Here is an 18,922-nt window from a genome sequence, read left to right on the forward strand (position 1 = left end):
TTGAGACGCGTTTTATCTGCTGCACCCAAAATGTAATACAAAATTGTCTTGTATTTATTTCTTTACAGATTCTTGGTGAGTTTCGATTTAAGATTGCGGGTCACAGTGGAGAATGGCTGGGATACTGGGTGACTGGGAGACCACCTGGCGTCTGCAGACCACGCTAATTGCATTGATGGTACGTAGCGGGCACAAAGGAAAGTTGCCAGGTGATGATATCAGCATGATCAAGCACTTAAGTAAGTACAAATGATGGCCCCCTTTTAGAGCAGAGTCCAGACCCAGACCGAGACCCTGCCTCCTCCCTCGCCCAGAGTCCCCTCTTGGCATCACGGGGGCTGGGCTGAATAGTTTGAAAAGTTTACAATTTGTTGATTCAACGCGGCATGAAATCGGTTTTGAAACTTTGTTGAACTTTAATTAACCGATTTCTGCTGGGTCGGGGGAGGAGAAAGGGCGAAGAGCAGAGGACGGAGAAAAAGAGAGAGAGAGAATCATAGAAATAAGTTAAATTACATTTAAGCCGATTAAAGTTCAGCTTGTTTTCAGCAAAAAAACGATTCGATTCGATTCGATTTGTCTCGTTTGGGGGATGAGGGCTAATGTCGATCGAATGTCGACTGTGGACTGTCGACTGGCGGCACAGAGGGTTCCGCTCACAAAGTTCATTAAGACCATCGCCGGACGGGGTTAATACGTTGAGCAAAGCCATAAAACTCGAACTCGTTTCCAGCCGGCAGAGGCAGTGGCAGAGGCACTGGTAGTGGCAGTGGCAGTCGCAGCGGCAGCGGCAGAGGCAGCGGCGCGCTACGCATACTTTTGTGATGATTTTTCCCAAAACCTAATTTTCAATTTACCAAAACAATTAACAACAATTTTATTGGCTTTTAAGCCATGCAAACACTCGAGACGCTCCACTCGCAGGGAAAACAGTGAGCGGGGCGCATCGTAAAAATCCACGAGTGTATCTCTCGGATACACGGATACACACACACACGCACGGACAGTGTGCCGCTATTGATCAAGTGTTTGCCCATCACAAACATTTGTTTGCCTTCCACCAACCAAGTCGAGCATTCTATAGAAATTCCCAAATGCTCTCGAATGTAGCCCCTTCCCTTCCCTTCCTTCCCGTGTGTGTGTATCTTTTAATTAACAATTCCGAAATGGTATCTATAAAACTGATGTAACCCGAATCCGCTCTACCTATTTGATTTGTTTGATTGGCAAATCTCATGGTAACCCCAGTTCCAATCCCAGTCGCTCCATGCCGCATCTGTGGCATCTGTGGCAGGCAGGCATCTGTAAATCTCTGGATTGGTAAAGTAGGTGCCAGCGTGCATGTTGTTTTGCATGTTGGCCCCCAATATCCTCCTCACTCCCAACTGCTCCCTCCTCTAGCCACCTCCTGCTGTCCTGTCGCTGTCCTGCCATCCATGCCGTCTTCCTGGGCCTGTTTGGAGCTGCTCCAGACTGGCGTTCACCACGTGAGCCGAGCCGAGAAAGAGGCTGAGCCGCGTGCTAGGGTCCACAATGTGCCATAAATTTATGACACTACTAAAAATAGTAGTGGTAAATGGCAGTCAGGGAGCAGTCAGGGTGCTGGAGGCTGGTTGGTGGTTGCTGGCTGCTGGGTGCTGGAAGCTGGTACACCGAGAGTATCTGTGTGCATCTTCGTGTTGTTATGGCGGCTGTTACATTATGTTGCCTTTGTTTCTGGTGCGCATTACACGGGAATGAGAATTATATGCAAGTGAAAATGCCATTTAAAAGCAGATAAATAAACTTAATGCGAATCCGCACCACGGGAACAGTGGGTCTATGGGGCTGTAGATGGCAGCAAAGTGTCATTTCTGGGATATTTATGTTGGATATGTGTCGGTCGGTCGATCGGTCGGTCGAGTAGGCCTCTCTTTATAAGACGCTCAATATCCTGTGGCGCAGTCGAAAGGAATCTAAAGAATATCTTGAAGAAAACACAACTTCTGGCGATTCCAACTGAAATATGTATTCTTTTTGGAGCTGGTTATCCCTCACCCACTCGCGACGTCTGCGGCTGCTCTATCATTAGGTGAACCGTTAAGCACTGCTGCCATATCCACCACATCTACCTGTGTGCCCAAAATTGCCTTGCGTGCCACAAACTAGCGTCTGGCTGCAAAAGGCTTTCCCTGCTGCTCCTCCGATCCCACCGATAAATGCAGCGTTTGCGATGCGCAAAAGGAAGCTATAAATAACAATTAATTGTATTATTAAACTAATTCGGCAAACGCAGCTCCAGCTCCAGCTACAGATCCATGTCCAGGCCAAGCCCCATGCCCATGCCCAGGCCCAGATCCACGTTCAGGTTCGGGGCGGACGAAAGGCCGTCAGTCATGCGATGGGCACCGTCGCCTGCTAATTTACATTTTGATGGCAGACAGGCAAAAGTAAAAGTACCAACCGTCGAACGTCGTTTCTAAAATTGTGCCCTTAGGCAAAAAAAAAAAAACCAAACCAGAGACCAGCGACCAGAGACCAGAGACCGGCGACCAGAGCAGACCCGCACAAGTCCCAATATCCAGGTCCAATCAATTATGGAATCAGTCAATGATCAGCAAGGAGCTGCCGTCCGCCGCCTGCACGCAATGGCAAGAGTCGCCCAAGAGAAGGGCGCGAAAGTTGCAGAAAGATGCAAATAATGACAACAATTAACGCCCGAAAATGTTGTCCTCTCCTGTCCTGTCCTGTCCTGTGCCATTGCGTGTTGAGAAAGCGAATTAAGGGGCAGCAGCAGGAGACCCATCGAGGCATTCATTAAGGCCAACACACGAATAGAAAGTAAATGGAACGGCAAAACTCTGACAACTGGTAGAACTCTTAATTAACAGCAAAGATTCCTTGTCTATATAATCGCTATATACTTGATCAATATATCGAATAAGTATGGAACAGCAGAAGGTAAAGTAATACCCGCCCTGGCCACTCGGAACGATCGATAAGTCTTAGCTACAAATCGAATTTGACGTCTATCTCTTCTTCAACAAAACCGCCATGGTCCTTTGAATGAACGGCTTGACAAAGCTGACATCTGTGTAGACACCGGGATACTTTGGGCTGGCGCATCCAATGCCAAACGAAACGATGCCACAAACCTGATTATTGATGACCAAAGGACCGCCCGAGTCGAAGGTGCATGCGTCCTTCTTGCCCAGCACTCCCGCGCAAAACATGCTGTCCGTCAGGTTGACTGCAGGAAAAGCCAATAAATTAGCAATTGAAAATGTTCACAGCAGGAGGAGGAGGAGGAGGACCACTCACCTGTATCCATGTAGGTGGCTAAGCATTGTTTCCTGTTTAGGATCGGCACATTGACCTTTCGCAGATGAGTCTGGTAATTACTGGCTTTGGCATTGATTAGACCCCATCCAGCGACGGTCAGCTGTAGGCCGAACGTGAGCTTGGTCGTGCAGAGCTTCAGATGCATTATATTCCTGCCCCAGACGGGCCTCGAAAGCAGGCCCAGTGCCACATCCATGTGCATGTCTTGCTCGCGGAAGGCGCTGGGCGAGATGTACTCAGCCAGCTCCACGCGCTGGCCGTTCTGGCTCAGTGACGTGATGCCCGCCTGTACCTCCCACCTTTGCACCAATTCGCGCCCAAGGAAGCAGTGGGCCGCAGTGAGGACTATGCGACTCGCGAGCAGACCGCCTCCGCAAATGAAGTCGTTGCGGTAGCGCATGGCCACCAGGTAGCCACCCAGCTTCTCGATGGTCGTATACTCGCCTCCAATGACGCGCGAGTAGACCGATGGGGGGGACACCAGCTTGCTTAGCATATCCGTATCGATTGTCAGGTTTTCCTGAGCGTGGACATGATTCACGGCCGGCAATAGCGCGGCCACCAGCACCAGGAAAAGTCGCATTGTACAGACGGAACGGAGATCAGTTGCTAAAAGAGAGTAGATCTACATCTATATCTTTAGCTATGGGGAACCAAGTGGAACCCGGCCCACAAGCGTGGCCGAGCGGGTTAAGTGAGACCGATGGGGGTTATCCAACGGCCAGAACTCCATCTGCTGGGAGGGAAAAAACCCAGAAAGCATGCCAATTGAGTCTAATTGCTGTTAATTAAAAAGTTTATGCATTTTTTTGGTCTGCTGCTGTCCACATTGGTTGGCGTTTACACTGGTGTTCCTAAGCGAAGCTCAAGGGTCGGATCTCCTGCAAGAGCTTGCGAATGTAGTACATCAGCTTTGCATCTCGGTTCCGTACGTCTGTGGCATGGGGATACATGGAGTTGATGCACTGATGCACGTCTGAATAGTGCTGTGCAGAAAACGATTCATGAGGCAGGCTTGTAGTGGAGGCAAGTGATGATATTGATCCTTGACCTTACCCCAACGTTCCGCCAGGTGGGCTGGTAGTCGAGCTTGATCACGTCCAGGTCATCGGAGCAGAGCTCTTTGACCTCCACAAAGGTGGCGCTATCGGGTGTCACCCTAACCGTGACATCGGCTCCCTCGACCAGATCCTTGGGGTTGCGCAGCCCCAGGACAATGTCCCGTCGCGTGGCCAAACGGTTCCAGTCGGAGCGGGTGAACCTCATCAGCTTGCAGTGCACGGCCATCGCATTGTAGACATGCACCTCAGTGGCCAAGTGCTTCTGCGTGAAGTAGCCCTTGTCAATGTAGAAGCAGGCATCCGGCTCCGCAAACACATTGATGTTCATCTCCTGGAAGCGCTGTCAAATGATGCGGAAGGGTGCAGGGACTTAGTCAAGGAGCTCTGTTCAGAGTACGAGTATTACCTGTCGCAGCTCGATAAAATCGGATATGGGCTCTTCAATGTTCATGAATTTCTCCGGCCTGGCCTGGTACTCTTTGGGCAGGTCGATCACATAGCCCCGTACACCTGCCTTGCTAATGTACATCACAATGCGAACGTAGAAGGTGTCCAACGTGAAGATGACCTCGTCGGGACTGCAATATATAAATAAAAACAGAAATAGAAATACACCAAGCACGTGGATCGTGATTACTTCTCCTCGTTTGGCTCCAGGCACCAGTGGCGGAAGGGAAAGTGGGCATATCGATTGAAGGCGATCCCAAACACACCCAAGCAATCTGTCTTAATAGTTATGGTCCTCTTGTCGACATCGAATTTTGAGTGTAATATGTGATTGGTGGTCCAGTGGAGGACCTTGGGTCGTGGCGCTCGTTCAGCCGGTTCTGGTTCTGGTTCTGGCAGGATCTCCTTTAAAATAATTGCGGCTTCGGTTTTTCGGGACTTTCTGAGAGTTTCCCTTTTGCTTAAGATTGAGCTCTCCGTCTCCGGTTTTCTTGTGGTCGAGTCCTCGTCATCGCGGCTATCCTGGAAATCTATCTCGTCTCTAGCACCCTCACCTTGGGTAGACCGGGCAGACTGGGACAGCCTGCTCTTGCGGGTTAGAGACGAACGCTCCTTGGTCTGACGCGTAATCGTTAGCTCTGGCAAGGTTCTTTTATAGCTACTCTTGTACTTGCTCTGTATATCGTCCAGAGTGGCCAGAACACCGAAAAGTGACGGTTCGTTAAAGGCACTGATCCTCTGAGTCGTAAAATGCCTGTGGGCTTTTCCAAACTCATCAGACTCCTCTGTGGATTTGCCATGTTCTTCGTAATAGAACGGGTCTGCCTCGTCAAAGTACGGATAGACACGTTCCGGTGCGAACTGGCTCTCATAATTGAAGAGCGGATAAGGCTGCACTTCGTTCGCCTCCTCATCATTACCTTGCTCAAATTGTCGTCGCAGTAATTTGTTTCCAGCTGCCTTTTTAATTTCGAGCTCGGTGTCCAGCTCCTCCTTGAATTCCAAAGGAAACTTGAACGAGGATATGATGCGGGGCATACACTGCTTGCGAATCATGTAAATCTCCAGCTTGTTCAGGCTCTTCCCTGACATTTCAAAGTTCCTCGCGCCGGGACGGATAGTACTGCAGCGCGACCCCACGGCGCTCCGGCGGAGCGATTCAAAATGCGAGAGACGGTAAATGTTATTCGATTCGTGGCTTGGCCGCGTGATAACAGTCGCAGTTGGCCTGCTATAGCCCACCACCACATCATCAATTTTCTTGCCGAACTTGTCGACTTTTGGTATCAGACTTCGTTCCCGCCCATCCTCAGAGAACTTGGTAATGGACATATTTTGGGCACCCTTATTGCCCCTCGGTCGCTTCCTGACCTTCTCCGGCTCCGACTCGACTACTTCCTCGTCTTCGGGTTCCGCGATTTCCTCTTCGATGAAAAGGCAAACTGTGGGATTTCCCCAGCGACAGAGATGCCTGGGCAGATCGAATGTGAGGAAGAAGAACGGCAGCTCGTTCTTGCCCAAGTAGAGTATCGTTCCGTCCTCCGTTGTTTCCTCGAGCGGGGCACTCTTCACTTCGTGACGACTGGGGGCAGCAGTCAGCCGAGACGGCGCCTCCCTTATGGTCCCATGGTGGGACCTGGAGCTGAACAAGCCCACCTCATCAGCCTCATCGACCAGCCTGTTCCGGTCGACATACAGGATGCGTCCATCCTCGTGCAGGGTTATGTTGAGCTTCTCGAAAGCGGTGTGCTTGGGCTTGCGCACAAAGTCCACCGCGAAGATGCCGCCAATCAGAATGAAGCGCCGCAGGTTGATCTAGTCGAGAAGATTAATAGGATTGGGTAGACCGAGCCGGCAATCGAATGGGTATGGGTAATCGGATTACCTCGCCGGGAATAGAAGGATTTTTGGCCGGGTTATACGATTGATCCATGAAATTTAGGTACTCCTGCTGTTCGCGATCGATGAATATTTTGTACGGATCGGGAAACATTCCCTCCGGCAGAGCCTGAGGCTCTTTTGGTGCTTTCATTGGCTTCCCTTGCTGTTGGCCCTTCGTCTTTACGTCCTTCTTTGACTTCCTCGTTGGCTGTATGGCCTCGATGTTGCTGCAAGGTAGATGCAACATATTACATGCAACAAATGACTCTACAGCTTATGCTTATGCTAAACGTACGCTCTGATATCTTCATACTGCTGCATAGCCGACTCCATTTTTGTGATTATTTCGTCCTGTATATCCACCTGTGTGAGCCACTCATCGATAACAGAGTCCTCTATATCTAGTAGGCCAGCGTGCGGCAGGCTATCACTGTCAATCACCATCTCAAAGCTCTTGGACCGCTCCGAGTACGGATCAAAGAAGGTGTGCACACATCTCACGGTCATATTGTCGCAGAGAACGCTGAACGGCAGCTGGATATGAAGGCCCACACAGTCCAGATTGGCATTCATCACCGGCACTCTAAGAAAGAAGTCGGCAGTCCCTTAGATGGCTCTCGCTTTGAAGATTCGAAAGAAACTTACTCCAAAAACTGGAAGCGTATGGGAACATCTTGCAGACACCATACCTGAAAGTTGAATTTGCTGCCCTTGTAGCAATAGTTGGCCAAGATGCATCCAATATTTCTGTTTTTAGATGCACGTTTGTAAAGATTGAATATTTCTACTACTGCTACCGATCAAATCTTACGTCATAAAGGCCTCGGGGGCGGAGATCACACGATAAGTAAGCGTATCGAAGAATGCTTCGATTTCTTTATAAAGTTCAAAATGGATCTGGGATGGCAAAGAAGGGATGGCATATAGAAAGACAGGAAGAGATAGGAAAAGGATTGGACCTACCATTGCCAGTTCCACTATACGACCTGGCGATAGGTAAGCGAGTTCCAGCTCGTTGCGCTGTATCCGATCGATGCGCTTGATGGTCTCCAAAATCCCCCGAATATTCACATCGTAGAGCTTGCCTATGTCGGGGCGGAGGTCCTGCTCCAGCCTCTTGCGGGTGAGGTCCACGCGGAAGATGTCTTGCGTGAGGATGCTGCACTCGTTCACGGAGAGGGCCCAACTAACGTCGTTCTGTTCGGCCTCCGCCGCCTCGCACCACATCTGAAAGACAAAGCGACGGATGTCCTGCGGCCAATGGGGTCTGGGCAGGCCATCGCAGTCCAAATAGCGCGACCAGTGTTCGTCCATTAGCTGCTGCTTCAGCAGCTCATTGTAGTCCTCAATCGACTCTAAAGGCAATCCGTCAGATCCGTACATATATCTTTAGTCCAAGCCAATCATATTTACCGTTAATAAAGCCGACGCACACCCTTAGATCCTGTAAGCGCATCACATAGGCGTGCTCCCGAGCCATCCAATCGTCCTCAGACACAAGAGGTACCGCGGCAGACTCATCATTCTTGGATCTGGCGGAACTTGACTTTCTTGACCTTCTTGAGCCCCTTTTAGGCATGTTGCCCCCACCGTATTGTGTGTTGTTGTTGTTGTTGTTTTTTTTTTTTTTTTTCTTTAGATTTTTTGTCCCCGTGTCGTTGTGTTGTTGATGTGCGTGTACGTTTGATTCTAGTGTGAATTATGTATAGATCTGACAGCAGCAACTTTTTTGTTTCTGTTTTTATTTGAAAATTCCATTATTTTTGTGCGTGTGTTTTTAGGCACACTTTGTACTACTCTCCTGGATACCTACAACATAACTTCATTTACGAACCTCAATCGACGTTGGAACTAAACTAAGAATAACTCAATACACGAATCTCACCCAACAACCGGCGAATAAAGAACAGAAGAAGCGTATCTTTGTTGCACATATCCAAGGCACTGGCATTCATCGAGCAAACGGCCTGATGCAGATCCGTAAAGTGCTGAAAACAATATACATACATGTATAATGCAATGTATAGCAATAAATGTATACCTAGAAGCACATCTGAGTGACACTCCATCGCTCGTACTTACGGTCACGTTGCGCCACGTGTTCTCATACTCCAGCCGAATGACATTTACGTCGTCCGAGCAGAGCTCTGAGATCTTCACGAACTTCGCACTGTCAGGAGTTACGCGCATCGTTACTTCGGAATAGTCCGAAGGGTCCTTGGCATTCTTCATGCCCACAATGATGTCGCGACGAGAGGCCAAGCGGTTCCAGCTGGACCGATAGAACTTTATCAGCTTACAGTGGAGGGCCATCACGTCGTATGTGTGGAGCTCTGCGGCCACATGCTTGATGGAAAAGTAGCCCTTTCCGATATAGAAACTGGCATCGTTCTCGGCAAAGATGTTGATGTTCTTCTCCAAAAAAATCTATGGAGGATAATGCAGAATCCTAAATAGAGGGATTCGCATAGAATGGCTCACCTTGCGGAAGTCACGAAAATCGGATATGGGCTCAACGATTTCCAGATACTTAACAGGCTTGGCAGTGTACGCGCTGCCCAGGTCGGTCGCATACCCACGCACTCCCTTCGCTGTAATATAGAGAAACACGCGCACATGGTACGTGTCCAACTGGAGAATGATCTCATCGGGACTGTTTCGGGGAATGTGAATAGATTGAGAACAGATGACAGTAATATGTGCCCATAAAGTGCTCCACTTACTTCTCCTCGTTGGGCTGCAGGGACCAGTCGCGGAAGGGAAAATGCTCGTAGCGCTTGAAGGCCAAGCCGAAGATACCCAAACGATCTGTCCTAAAGGTGATTGTATTGGCCTCTCTGTCGAACGTGGTGCCTACGATGTGCTTTGTGGTCCAGTGTACCACCTCCTTCATCGGCCCATCTGGCTCGATTTCGCTGCTGCTGGAACTGTTGGCTTTTTCGGGGGAGTTGTCTACGTCAGTCTTGCTGGAATGATGGCTCTTTCTGTGTGAAAGAGCTGTGGCTCGTCGATACACATGCATCGTCGGCTCCGTTTCGGCTATGGCTAACTTTTCTCTCTTATCTTCCTTGGTTTCGACATACTGGCGAATCAGATCCTTGGGCCTTTCCAGGTATTGCCCTTTGATCTTCTCCAGGGTATTCAGGAACCCGTGCAATGTCTGGTTCATTAGGGTGTCCTCCGTACACATGTAACGCTGGGCATTATCGAAGAAGGGAAAAATGCGCTCTGGCTTGTGCTGCGATTCAAATTCGAATTCGCGTATTGGTCGCTCGACAATTTCCTCGAAATCCTGTACCCTGTTTATAAACAAGGCCTTGCCCTTCTGCTTCTCCTGTGATTGCAATTCCAGCTCTTCGTCCAAAAAGTCTGTGGGAAACTGGAAGGAGGAAATTATGCGAGGAAAAGAGAACTTTTGCAGGTTCCTCATTTCTGTAAGGGTCAATGTTTTAAGCAAGTCAAAATTGAGAATCGGCGCGAATATCGCCTGAATGGGTTCCAGTCTACTCTGCCGCAGAATCGACAATTGCGAGGGACGAAAAATATTGGATACTGGCTGGCTGGCACTTCTTTGATCGCGGCTCGGCTTTATAAGTCCACTCGGGGATGGCATCTGTCTATTGACCCGATCCTCCGCAACTTCACTGCCGTCGAAGGCTGGTGTCTCCTCAATGGGCACCATGTCCGTTACATACTGGCAGACCAGAGGCTCACACCACTTGCAGAGCCCCTGTGGTAGCTGGATAGTCACAATGAAGTACGGCAGCTCATTGTCCTGAAGCCGTATGTTGCTCTGTCGAGCCTCAAGGGCTGTAGTCAAGCGAATGCGCGACCCGACCGGCGTCTGCTTGCGGCTCTGCGATATTTGTGTGCGGCGGAACTCCGGCATTGCGCAGCCTCCTCCCATTTCGGCTACCACATCCGGCATCGTGTGCAGAATCCGCCCATCCTCGTGGAGAACCACGTTGAACTTCTGGAACTGCATTTGCATCGGTCGACGCACAAACATGATCGAATAGATCCCACCCAGCATTATGTGCTGCCTGAGATTAATCTGAAAGAAAAGAGCTCTCAGTCAGTGGGTTTTCCAAGGGTCTTACAATGTATCCACCCACCTCATCAGCGGTCATATTTAGTTTCTGTGGATGGTAGATCTCGTTGAGATATTCCTTGTAATCACTTTCCTCCCGTTGGTAGAAGGCTTCTCGGATGTCGGGCAACATGCCCTCAGGCACCGGCGGCGCCAATTTTGGGGTCTTTGGTACCACTATCTTCGGTAGCTTGTTTTTGCCCTGGGCTTGTTCCTTCCCCCTTTTGGATGCCTGTTCGGTCCGCTCCTCTATCAGCTGCAAGAGCTCCAGGTACTGCTCTCGCCTTCGCACCATCGCGGCCAGTGCCATCTCCTGCATTTCCAACTGCACGTGCCATTCGCTCATCAGCGACTGCTGGATATCCGCAATCCCTGCGTTGGGGTAGCTGTCGCACTCCGGAATCGCCTGCTCATAGCTCTTGGCATTTTGCGAGTAGTTGTCAAAACTGGTGTGGACACAGCGAAGGGTGAGGCAGTCCATCAGCACACTCAGTGGCATCTGCACCATGACGCCCGTAGCGCTCAAGTCGGCCATCATTGCCGGGATACTGGGGAGCAGATAACATAGCGACTAGAAGGAGGAAACCGAGTGGATTTTGGTCGAGTTCCACTTACTCGAATTGGTCGAATCGCACGTGTGCGTTCGTCAGACCCCAGATGTCCATAGTCCATGGCTTGCACCCGTAGCTCCACGTTGCTTCCCTGCCATCTACAGTTCTAGTGCGAAATTCATGTTTGGACATGCATTTTCGACCTCAACACTCACTTCATGTAGACGGCCTGCATTGACAGTACCCGATAGGTAAGGCGATCGAAGAGGCTGTCGATCTCTCGCTCGTAATCACCACGGACCTCAAAGACCTCCAGCTGCGTCGCCAGACTCATTCGCTCTACTTCGGCCTGGTTGTCCAGCATTACTTCGATCTTCTTTAGTGTGTCGAGGCACATCTGAACATCTCTGCCGTAAGCCACGCCGGGGTTTACGCCCAGCTTTGTCTGCAACGAGCCTCGTGTGCGGTCCTCTCTGAAAATATTCTGATTGAGGACACTGCACTCGTCCACCGACAGTGTCCAGTCTATAGATTTTTCCGTTTCAATGTCCGCGCAGTGACGCCTTTTGACTAGAAACGTTCGCATCTCGCCGGGATCAAAAGGTCGAGGCAGTTCACTGCAGGTCACATAGTGATCCCAGTGCTCCTTCCGGGCGCGTTCCAACTCCAGTTGGTTGAACTCGCTAAGGGCACCTGCAGTGGTTGAATGACTCAATTATAAATAAATTTAAGTACCACTGATCCGATCTGATACGTCCGTACGCTTTACGTATTCACAGCTGGCGGCCACATCCTGCAGTCGACTGAGATACTTATCCTGCTGCGCCAGCATTTCAGCTTCGCTGATCAAATTATAGTTGGCGTCCAAAAACGGCTTGCCCTCTGGCTGCTTTTCCATCGTGCAAAATACTGTTTGATGAGTACCCTACAATAAATAGCTATTCTTCCTATATGTCTGTCTCTGTGTGTGCAGTGTAGCTATCTGACTGGGAATGACTGAAGTATGTATGACAGCCCATGACAATGAAGTCATGGCGAATCAAATGTAAACCGGGCCAGCACCGCGGCTCTACTTTTATACTCAGCCGGCACTCAGTCTGTATAGTACATACAATATATTTGATACGTAATTATAAGCAAGCGGAGGCCCATGACTGCCGCATTCCTTTTCTCTATCTGTCTTTAGAATCGCTGTTCGCAAAAGGGACGATTTGATTTTTATTATGTAAAAAATATAGGAAAATAACATCTCTCAACATACGAATATTCACGAATATAAACACACCGAATAATCCTAAGAAAAACTCAATGGACGAATCTCACTTAACATCCACTTAACGTAATAAAAAAGTAAAGGATCTTTATTGCGCACGTCCATGGCATTGGAACTCATCGAGCAAATGGCTTGATGCAGGTCCGTGCAGTTCTGTAATCGAATTATTAGTCCACAGAATAGTATTCTCTATTTTCCGTACTTACGCTAATGTTTCGCCAGGTTTCTTGAAAGTCCAATTTAATGACGTTAATATCCTCCGAACAAAGCTCTTGCACCTCCACAAAGGTTGTCCTTTCGGGTGTGATGCGCAACTTAACTGTCGATAAATCCGAATGGTCTTTCGCATTCTTCATGCCCACAATGATGTCGCGACGAGAGGCCAAGCGGTTCCAGCTGGACCGATAGAACTTCATCAGCTTACAGTGGAGGGCCATCACGTCGTATGTGTGATACTCTGTGGCCACATGCTTGATGGAAAAGTAGTCCCTTTGGATGTAGAAACACGCATCATTCTCGGCGAAAATATTGATGTTCTTCTCCACAAAAATCTAAGCGGAGAAATGGCATACAAGAGGCATACAAGTCTGAGATCCTTCTCTGGCACTAACCTTCCGCAAGTCACGAAAATCGGAAACAGGCTCAACAATTTCAAGATATTTGACTGGTTTCGCCGTATACGCGTTGCTCAATTCCGTAGCATAGCCGCGCACTCCCTTCGATGTAATGTATAAATAAATTCGCACATGGTACGTGTCCAACTGGAGAATGATCTCATCGGGACTGTTTCGGGGAATGTGAATAGATTGAGAACAGATGATAGTAATATGATGCCGTAGAGTGCTCCACTTACTTCTCCTCGTTGGGCTGCAGGGACCAGTCGCGGAAGGGAAAATGCTCGTAGCGTTTGAAGGCCAAGCCGAAAATACCCAAACGATCTGTCTTAATGGTCATCGTGTGGTTCAGTCTGTCGAATGTGGTATCCACAATGTGCTTCGTTGTCCAGTGCAAGACCTCCGTCTTTGGTTCCATCGTTTCCTCATTGGCTGAGGCTACCGATTGGAGTGATTGGCGTGATTCAGCTCTCGATTCCGAATGGTGTGCTCTTACTTTGTGCTTGTGTCCTTTGGCTTTGGCTCGTGCCTGTGTGGCCGGCTCCTCGGAAATCATATCTTTTTTTCGGACAGGCCTTATCTCGGGGTCTACAGCCGGCTGCCGCAGCAGATACCGATCTTTGATGTTTTGAATGGTGCCCAACAAGCCGTGCATTGTTTCGCTATCCTTAGGGGCTTTCTCGCGATACTCGACACTCTCCAACGCATCAAATATGGGAAAGAGCCGCTCCGGATTGTGCTGTGACTCGAAATCGAAATCAAGTTTTGACAGTGCAAATTCCTCATCCTCGATACTGTGTCGTCGGACCAGACCCTTCTGCCTTGCTGCCTTTTTGGTGGCAAACGCCTCCTTCAGCTCCTCTAGAAACTCGCTTGGAAACTTGAACGAGGAGAGCAGGCGCGGTAGACAATGTCGCTCCATGCTCCGCAATTTCGGATGATCGAGATAATCATCCAACGGGAAATCGGGCAGACCGCCAGATTTCTCAAGCTGAAAAGACCTCGATTCACTAAACCGTATGCTCGCCCTGACAGTGGGTCGAAAGATATTGGCGCTCGGGGTTTCCTCGGTATCGTTTCCTTCGAGAATATGTCGCGGCTTTGGAGCCGCCTTCTTGTGCTTCTCAGTGGCAGTATAGCTGAGGGATATTTCTGGCCCTGGATAAATGGGCTGCAGACTCGTCAAGAACTGGCAGACCTTGGGCTCGCCCCACAGGCAAAGCTCGGGCGCCAGATCCAGGACGACGATAAAGTACGGCAGCTCATCGGGATCCAACCTCATATTGCCGATATCCTCCAGAGTCAAGCGGAAGTGAGACGACCTCGCCGCTGAAAGGGCCGAGGCTCTGAGGCTATCCTCGGGCTTGTCAAGGACGGCCACCACCTCCGGCATAGTGAGTAAGGCCCGGCCGTCTTCGTGCAGGATAATGTTGAACTTCTCGAATTGCGTTTGAGCAGGCCGGCCCACAAACATAATCGAGTATATTCCGCCGAGCATAATGCATTCGCGAAGATTTATCTGCCAGTAGGGATTTTCGTACAGTTTTTCGATCCGTAGTATACCATAGTTTACCCACCTCATCATATGTCAGGTTCAGTGCATTGGGATGGTATACCTCCTCCAGAAATGATTGGTATTGGGTCTTCTCCCTTTTGACGAACTCCTGGTAGATATCGGGCACCATGCCCGGCGGCACTATTGGCTGCTCCTTTGGGAACTTGGGTATAGCTGCCTTCTGGGCCTTCCTGTCCGCCCCTTTCGACTCTCTTGCCGCCTGTTCGTTCTTTGCGTTTATAAGCTCAATGAGTTCCTCGTACAGCTGCCGCTTCACTAACATCTCCTCCAAGATCTCCTTTTGTATCTCCAGCTGCATGCGCCACTCGTTTTCCGCCGAGGCCTCGATATCCACTATCCCAGCGGTGGGGTAGGTAGGGGACTCGGTAACCAAGAGCTCATAGCTCTTGGCATTTGGCGAGTAGTTATCAAATTTGGTGTGGATGCAGCGCAGGGTGAGGCAGTCCCTCAACACACTCAGAGGCATCTGCACCGAGACACCTGTGGTGCTCAGTTCGGCCAGCATAGCAGGAATTCTTGGGAACAGTGTAAGTATTAGGTGCAGAGAGCGAGCCGAGTGGGAAACAGAGAGACTTACGGCAAATTGTTGAAGCGCATGGGTGCTATCAGCAGACCCCAAATATCCATGGCCCACGGCTCACATTTGTAGCTCCACGTGGCTACCCTATTGTCCACAGTACTGCAACATAAATGTACTAACACTTTCCATCCATAGTTTTCTATAGCAAAAACTCACTTCATGTGGGCTCCTTGCATGCCCAAGATCCTGTAGGCAAGACGATCGAAGAGGCTGACGATCTCCAGCTCGATGTCGCCGCGAACCTGTAGGTTCCTGAAGGATTATCAATGCCGGAGACTATGTTACATGGTAACCCACCAGCAATATATCCGCCAGCCTCCTCACGCTCATTCGTTGCAGCTCCAAATCGTTGTCCAGCAGACCATCCAATCGCCTCAATGTGTCGAGGCACAGCTGGACATCCCTCTCGATGTACTCGGCCGGATTGATGGCCTGGACCTTTTTCAGCGTTCGACGGGTTCGGTCGACCCTGTAAATGTTCTGATTCAAGATACTGCGCTCGTCCACCGACAAAGTCCAGTCTATAGCCTTGTCCGCCTCAAGGTCCTCGAAGTGCCGTTCTTTGGCTAAGAACGTACGTATTTCCGATGGGTTGAAGGGTCGCGGCAGTTCATCGCAGAGCAGGTACTGATCCCAGTGGTCACTTCGAGTTCGTTCCTTCTCCATTCGATCGAACTCGTCGAGGGAACCTGCAGCAGATAATTACTCAACGAATGGCGAATGGCTGCGAATCTTACGGTTTATTAGCTTCCTGCTAATGGCCATATCATGAATTCGACTTAGATGCTGGCCGTGCCGCACGAGCATTTCAGATTCGGGAATCAGCTCGAAAACTTCCTCTGGCTCCTTTTGCTTCACCATTTTGCCAGCTTTTCGGGACTTCTGTGGGACTTGTGCTAGAATTGTGCTGCCTAAGGGAAGATTATTGCTCAGCTGAAAGCTAAAGCAAATGCTGCACTGTTTCCAAAGTATTCTCCAAAGAATGAGGATTCAATCGAGATATCAATTATTTATTTTAAATTGGACCACATCCTAAAGCCTTCGCTGCCTTGGCTTGGCTTGCACCCAGAAAATGCAAAGCCATAATCTAATGCCAAACTTTGGCCACATCTCTCTGGCAGCTGCTCTGGCAACAAGGTGGGTGCGGTTGTCCAGGTTGTCAGAGCTGAGCCGAGCCCCACCCACCCACAGCCTCCACTCCATGCCACTCCATGCCACTCCACACGAATCGCCTGGATTTATGTTGGCCTTTTGCTCGCATTCGTGCCAAGAAAATACTTTTGACTCCCATATCAAACCCGTGAGGAGAGAAAGTGTAGATGCTAAGCTGGGGATAAGCCTCGGACGTTGATTCGAGTCGAGTCGACCCGAGTATTGAGTTAAGTCCGAGTCCGAGTCCGAGTCCGAGTCGGAGTCAAGGCAAGAGAGCCCAAAGACAATACCTCGTTTCCAATAAATTGATTAAATTTTATGTTGCATTGTGTGTGTCTGTGTCTGTTTCTGTGTCTGTGCCTGTGCCTCTGTCTCTGTCTGGATCTGCTACGGATTTCTGGCTCCATTTACATACGAGAGGAGAGCATGTTACGTGGCATGTCAATGCTCTGGCCCCATGTCTGATCGATTACATTGATGAATGAATTTCAACAAGCCATCGCATTATTGGACATCAAGCCAGGAGGACAATGACGGGACACTGACTGCGACTCTCGACTCCTACACAGGCTCTTGTCCGGGGTCTGCATTCCACTCTCTCGACGTCTGGGCCTTGCTCTAGCGAAATTTATTTGTTGCAAGTTGTCTTTTAAATAAATTTGTTGTCAAACGTTGATCCCCATGGCATGGCCAGGCATGGCATGGCATGGCATGGCCATTACATTACATTCAATTCATCAGGCATTCATCGGCTGAGCAGAGCCTCAGTCTGTAATAAGTCAAATGGGCCCCCAGACCCCAGATACAATTTAATGAACTTGACAGACACTCTCTGCAATGGTGGAAATGTTGTACATTTCGCTGGTATGGAATGGTATGGCATGGTATGGCATGGCATGGAATGGAATGGTTTGGTATGCCTTGAGGGGCAGCCCCATTTAGGAGGCAATAGTTTTGACACCTTTTTCCTTTAAACAGAGACCCAATCAATATCAATTGATCTGCGCTGATCTGATCTGAGCCATCCCTCCGTTCGGCATAACGAGGCTGAATGAGTGGGGAAAATGACGAGCAAATCGCTTGGCAGCAGCAGCAGCACCAGCACCAGCAGCCCGTGCAATCATTCAATTATAATTTGCGAGCAATGAACATGAAGCGAGAGATCTGTCGATGTACCATGTCCAATCCAACAGAGTCCGCGTACAGGGTTGGGGGGGGCAGGTAGGCAATCTCCATGGCAAAAGGTAGAAATAATAACAATTTCCTAGCCTAGCAATTGGATGACTTGCCAGTGCAGTGCAGAACGATGCCACGTTGCCCCTGCAACGGATGGATTGTTGTTGCCAACTTGCAGCTAACGAGTTCAGCCAGCAATTTCGTCTCTCCAATCGCATCCAATCCAAACCGAACCGAACCGTACCGAACAGAACTGAACTGCACTGAAACGAGCCAAAATTGCAAGCCAGCAACTAAATCGAAATAGAAGAGCGGACCAGCTACAGCACCAGCACCAGCACCAGCTCCAGCTTCAGGCAAAAATAATTGACATCTGTATAAGTTTGCTATTTGATTTGCTGCCGTGTGCAGTGTGGAGTGCGCTGTGGAGTGCACTGTGGAGTTGCTTACTGGGATACTGGGGATACTTGGATGAGGATAACAAGTGGCCAAGTGGTGTTGTGTGTTGTCCGCGACTCTGTCGCTGTCTCCCTGTCTGTCCATTTTTCACCTGCACAGCGCGATTGCATTTCAGGCTCTGATAAATTACGCCAAAACTGAAGCAAAACCTGGCCATCTACTCTGTTCCAGTTGCAGTTGCAGTGGCACTGGCACTAGCTCTGGCACTGGCTCTGGCACTGCCAGTTGCAGTTTCAGTTTGGGGCTGAGAAAGTGCCAGTTAATGATTTTTGTTGTTGTTGTTGCTGCTGTCTTCCTCCTCCTCCAATCGGGGGCCCGGCTCATTGGGCCCCTTATCGGGTCGGGCGGCGCTTTCTAATCGCTGAATTGTGGCCGGCCACATTGTGGCATGTAAATGTTGACAGCAACATGTTTACCGTTCGCCTCTGTGTAGCCTCTGCCGCTGCCTGTCCCTGCCCCTGCCCCTGCCCCACAAATGTTTCAACAATGTGGAAACTTGGAAACTTTTGGCATTTACATGAGAATTGTAAGCGCAAACATTTCGGTTTTTTTTTTTTTTTGTGTTCCCTGTTCCTAAAAAAACACATACAATATGAGCATAGAATTTGTCCGGCAAAAAACAAGATGCATTTGCTGTTGTTGTTGCTGCCGCTGCTGCTGCCGCTGCCGCTGCCGCTGCTGCTGCTATTGTTGTCGGTCTTGATGGTTGAGCAACAAATTGAGTCTAATTAATTTTCAGCA

At 49.5% G+C, this 18,922-nt stretch overlaps 4 protein-coding genes across 4 annotated transcripts; all 4 read right to left on the bottom strand.

Moving 5' to 3' along the window:
* Positions 1-2,863: 2,863 nt before the first annotated feature.
* LOC6597144 (seminase) lies at positions 2,864-3,921 on the bottom strand. Its single transcript, XM_002022266.2, has 2 exons — positions 3,301-3,921; positions 2,864-3,229 (listed from the first exon to the last, which is right to left on the bottom strand). Exons 1-2 carry the CDS (start codon positions 3,902-3,904, stop codon positions 3,009-3,011), a joined length of 825 nt encoding a protein of 274 aa, XP_002022302.1. The 5' UTR covers positions 3,905-3,921; the 3' UTR covers positions 2,864-3,008.
* Positions 3,922-4,099: 178 nt separating this feature from the next.
* LOC6597143 lies at positions 4,100-8,345 on the bottom strand. Its single transcript, XM_002022265.2, has 10 exons — positions 8,124-8,345; positions 7,674-8,065; positions 7,522-7,607; positions 7,356-7,457; positions 7,006-7,293; positions 6,715-6,937; positions 5,020-6,644; positions 4,789-4,960; positions 4,378-4,722; positions 4,100-4,307 (listed from the first exon to the last, which is right to left on the bottom strand). Exons 1-10 carry the CDS (start codon positions 8,287-8,289, stop codon positions 4,176-4,178), a joined length of 3,531 nt encoding a protein of 1,176 aa, XP_002022301.1. The 5' UTR covers positions 8,290-8,345; the 3' UTR covers positions 4,100-4,175.
* Positions 8,346-8,469: 124 nt separating this feature from the next.
* On the bottom strand, positions 8,470-12,289 carry LOC6597142. Its single transcript, XM_026989731.1, has 8 exons — positions 12,114-12,289; positions 11,567-12,044; positions 11,416-11,517; positions 10,826-11,348; positions 9,434-10,764; positions 9,192-9,363; positions 8,793-9,137; positions 8,470-8,698 (listed from the first exon to the last, which is right to left on the bottom strand). The coding sequence occupies exons 1-8, from the start codon at positions 12,247-12,249 to the stop codon at positions 8,567-8,569; spliced, it is 3,219 nt and encodes a 1,072-aa protein (XP_026845532.1). The 5' UTR covers positions 12,250-12,289; the 3' UTR covers positions 8,470-8,566.
* Positions 12,290-12,606: 317 nt separating this feature from the next.
* Positions 12,607-16,255, bottom strand: LOC6597141. The gene is made up of 9 exons (XM_002022263.2): positions 16,132-16,255; positions 15,692-16,083; positions 15,551-15,636; positions 15,392-15,493; positions 14,816-15,329; positions 13,478-14,757; positions 13,236-13,407; positions 12,831-13,175; positions 12,607-12,777 (listed from the first exon to the last, which is right to left on the bottom strand). The coding sequence occupies exons 1-9, from the start codon at positions 16,253-16,255 to the stop codon at positions 12,646-12,648; spliced, it is 3,147 nt and encodes a 1,048-aa protein (XP_002022299.1). The 3' UTR covers positions 12,607-12,645.
* Positions 16,256-18,922: the final 2,667 nt, after the last annotated feature.

Source organism: Drosophila persimilis, unplaced genomic scaffold (genome assembly GCF_003286085.1).
Source record: "Drosophila persimilis strain 14011-0111.01,24,50 unplaced genomic scaffold, DperRS2 tig00000431-arrow-pilon, whole genome shotgun sequence".
NCBI lineage: Eukaryota > Metazoa > Arthropoda > Insecta > Diptera > Drosophilidae > Drosophila > Drosophila persimilis.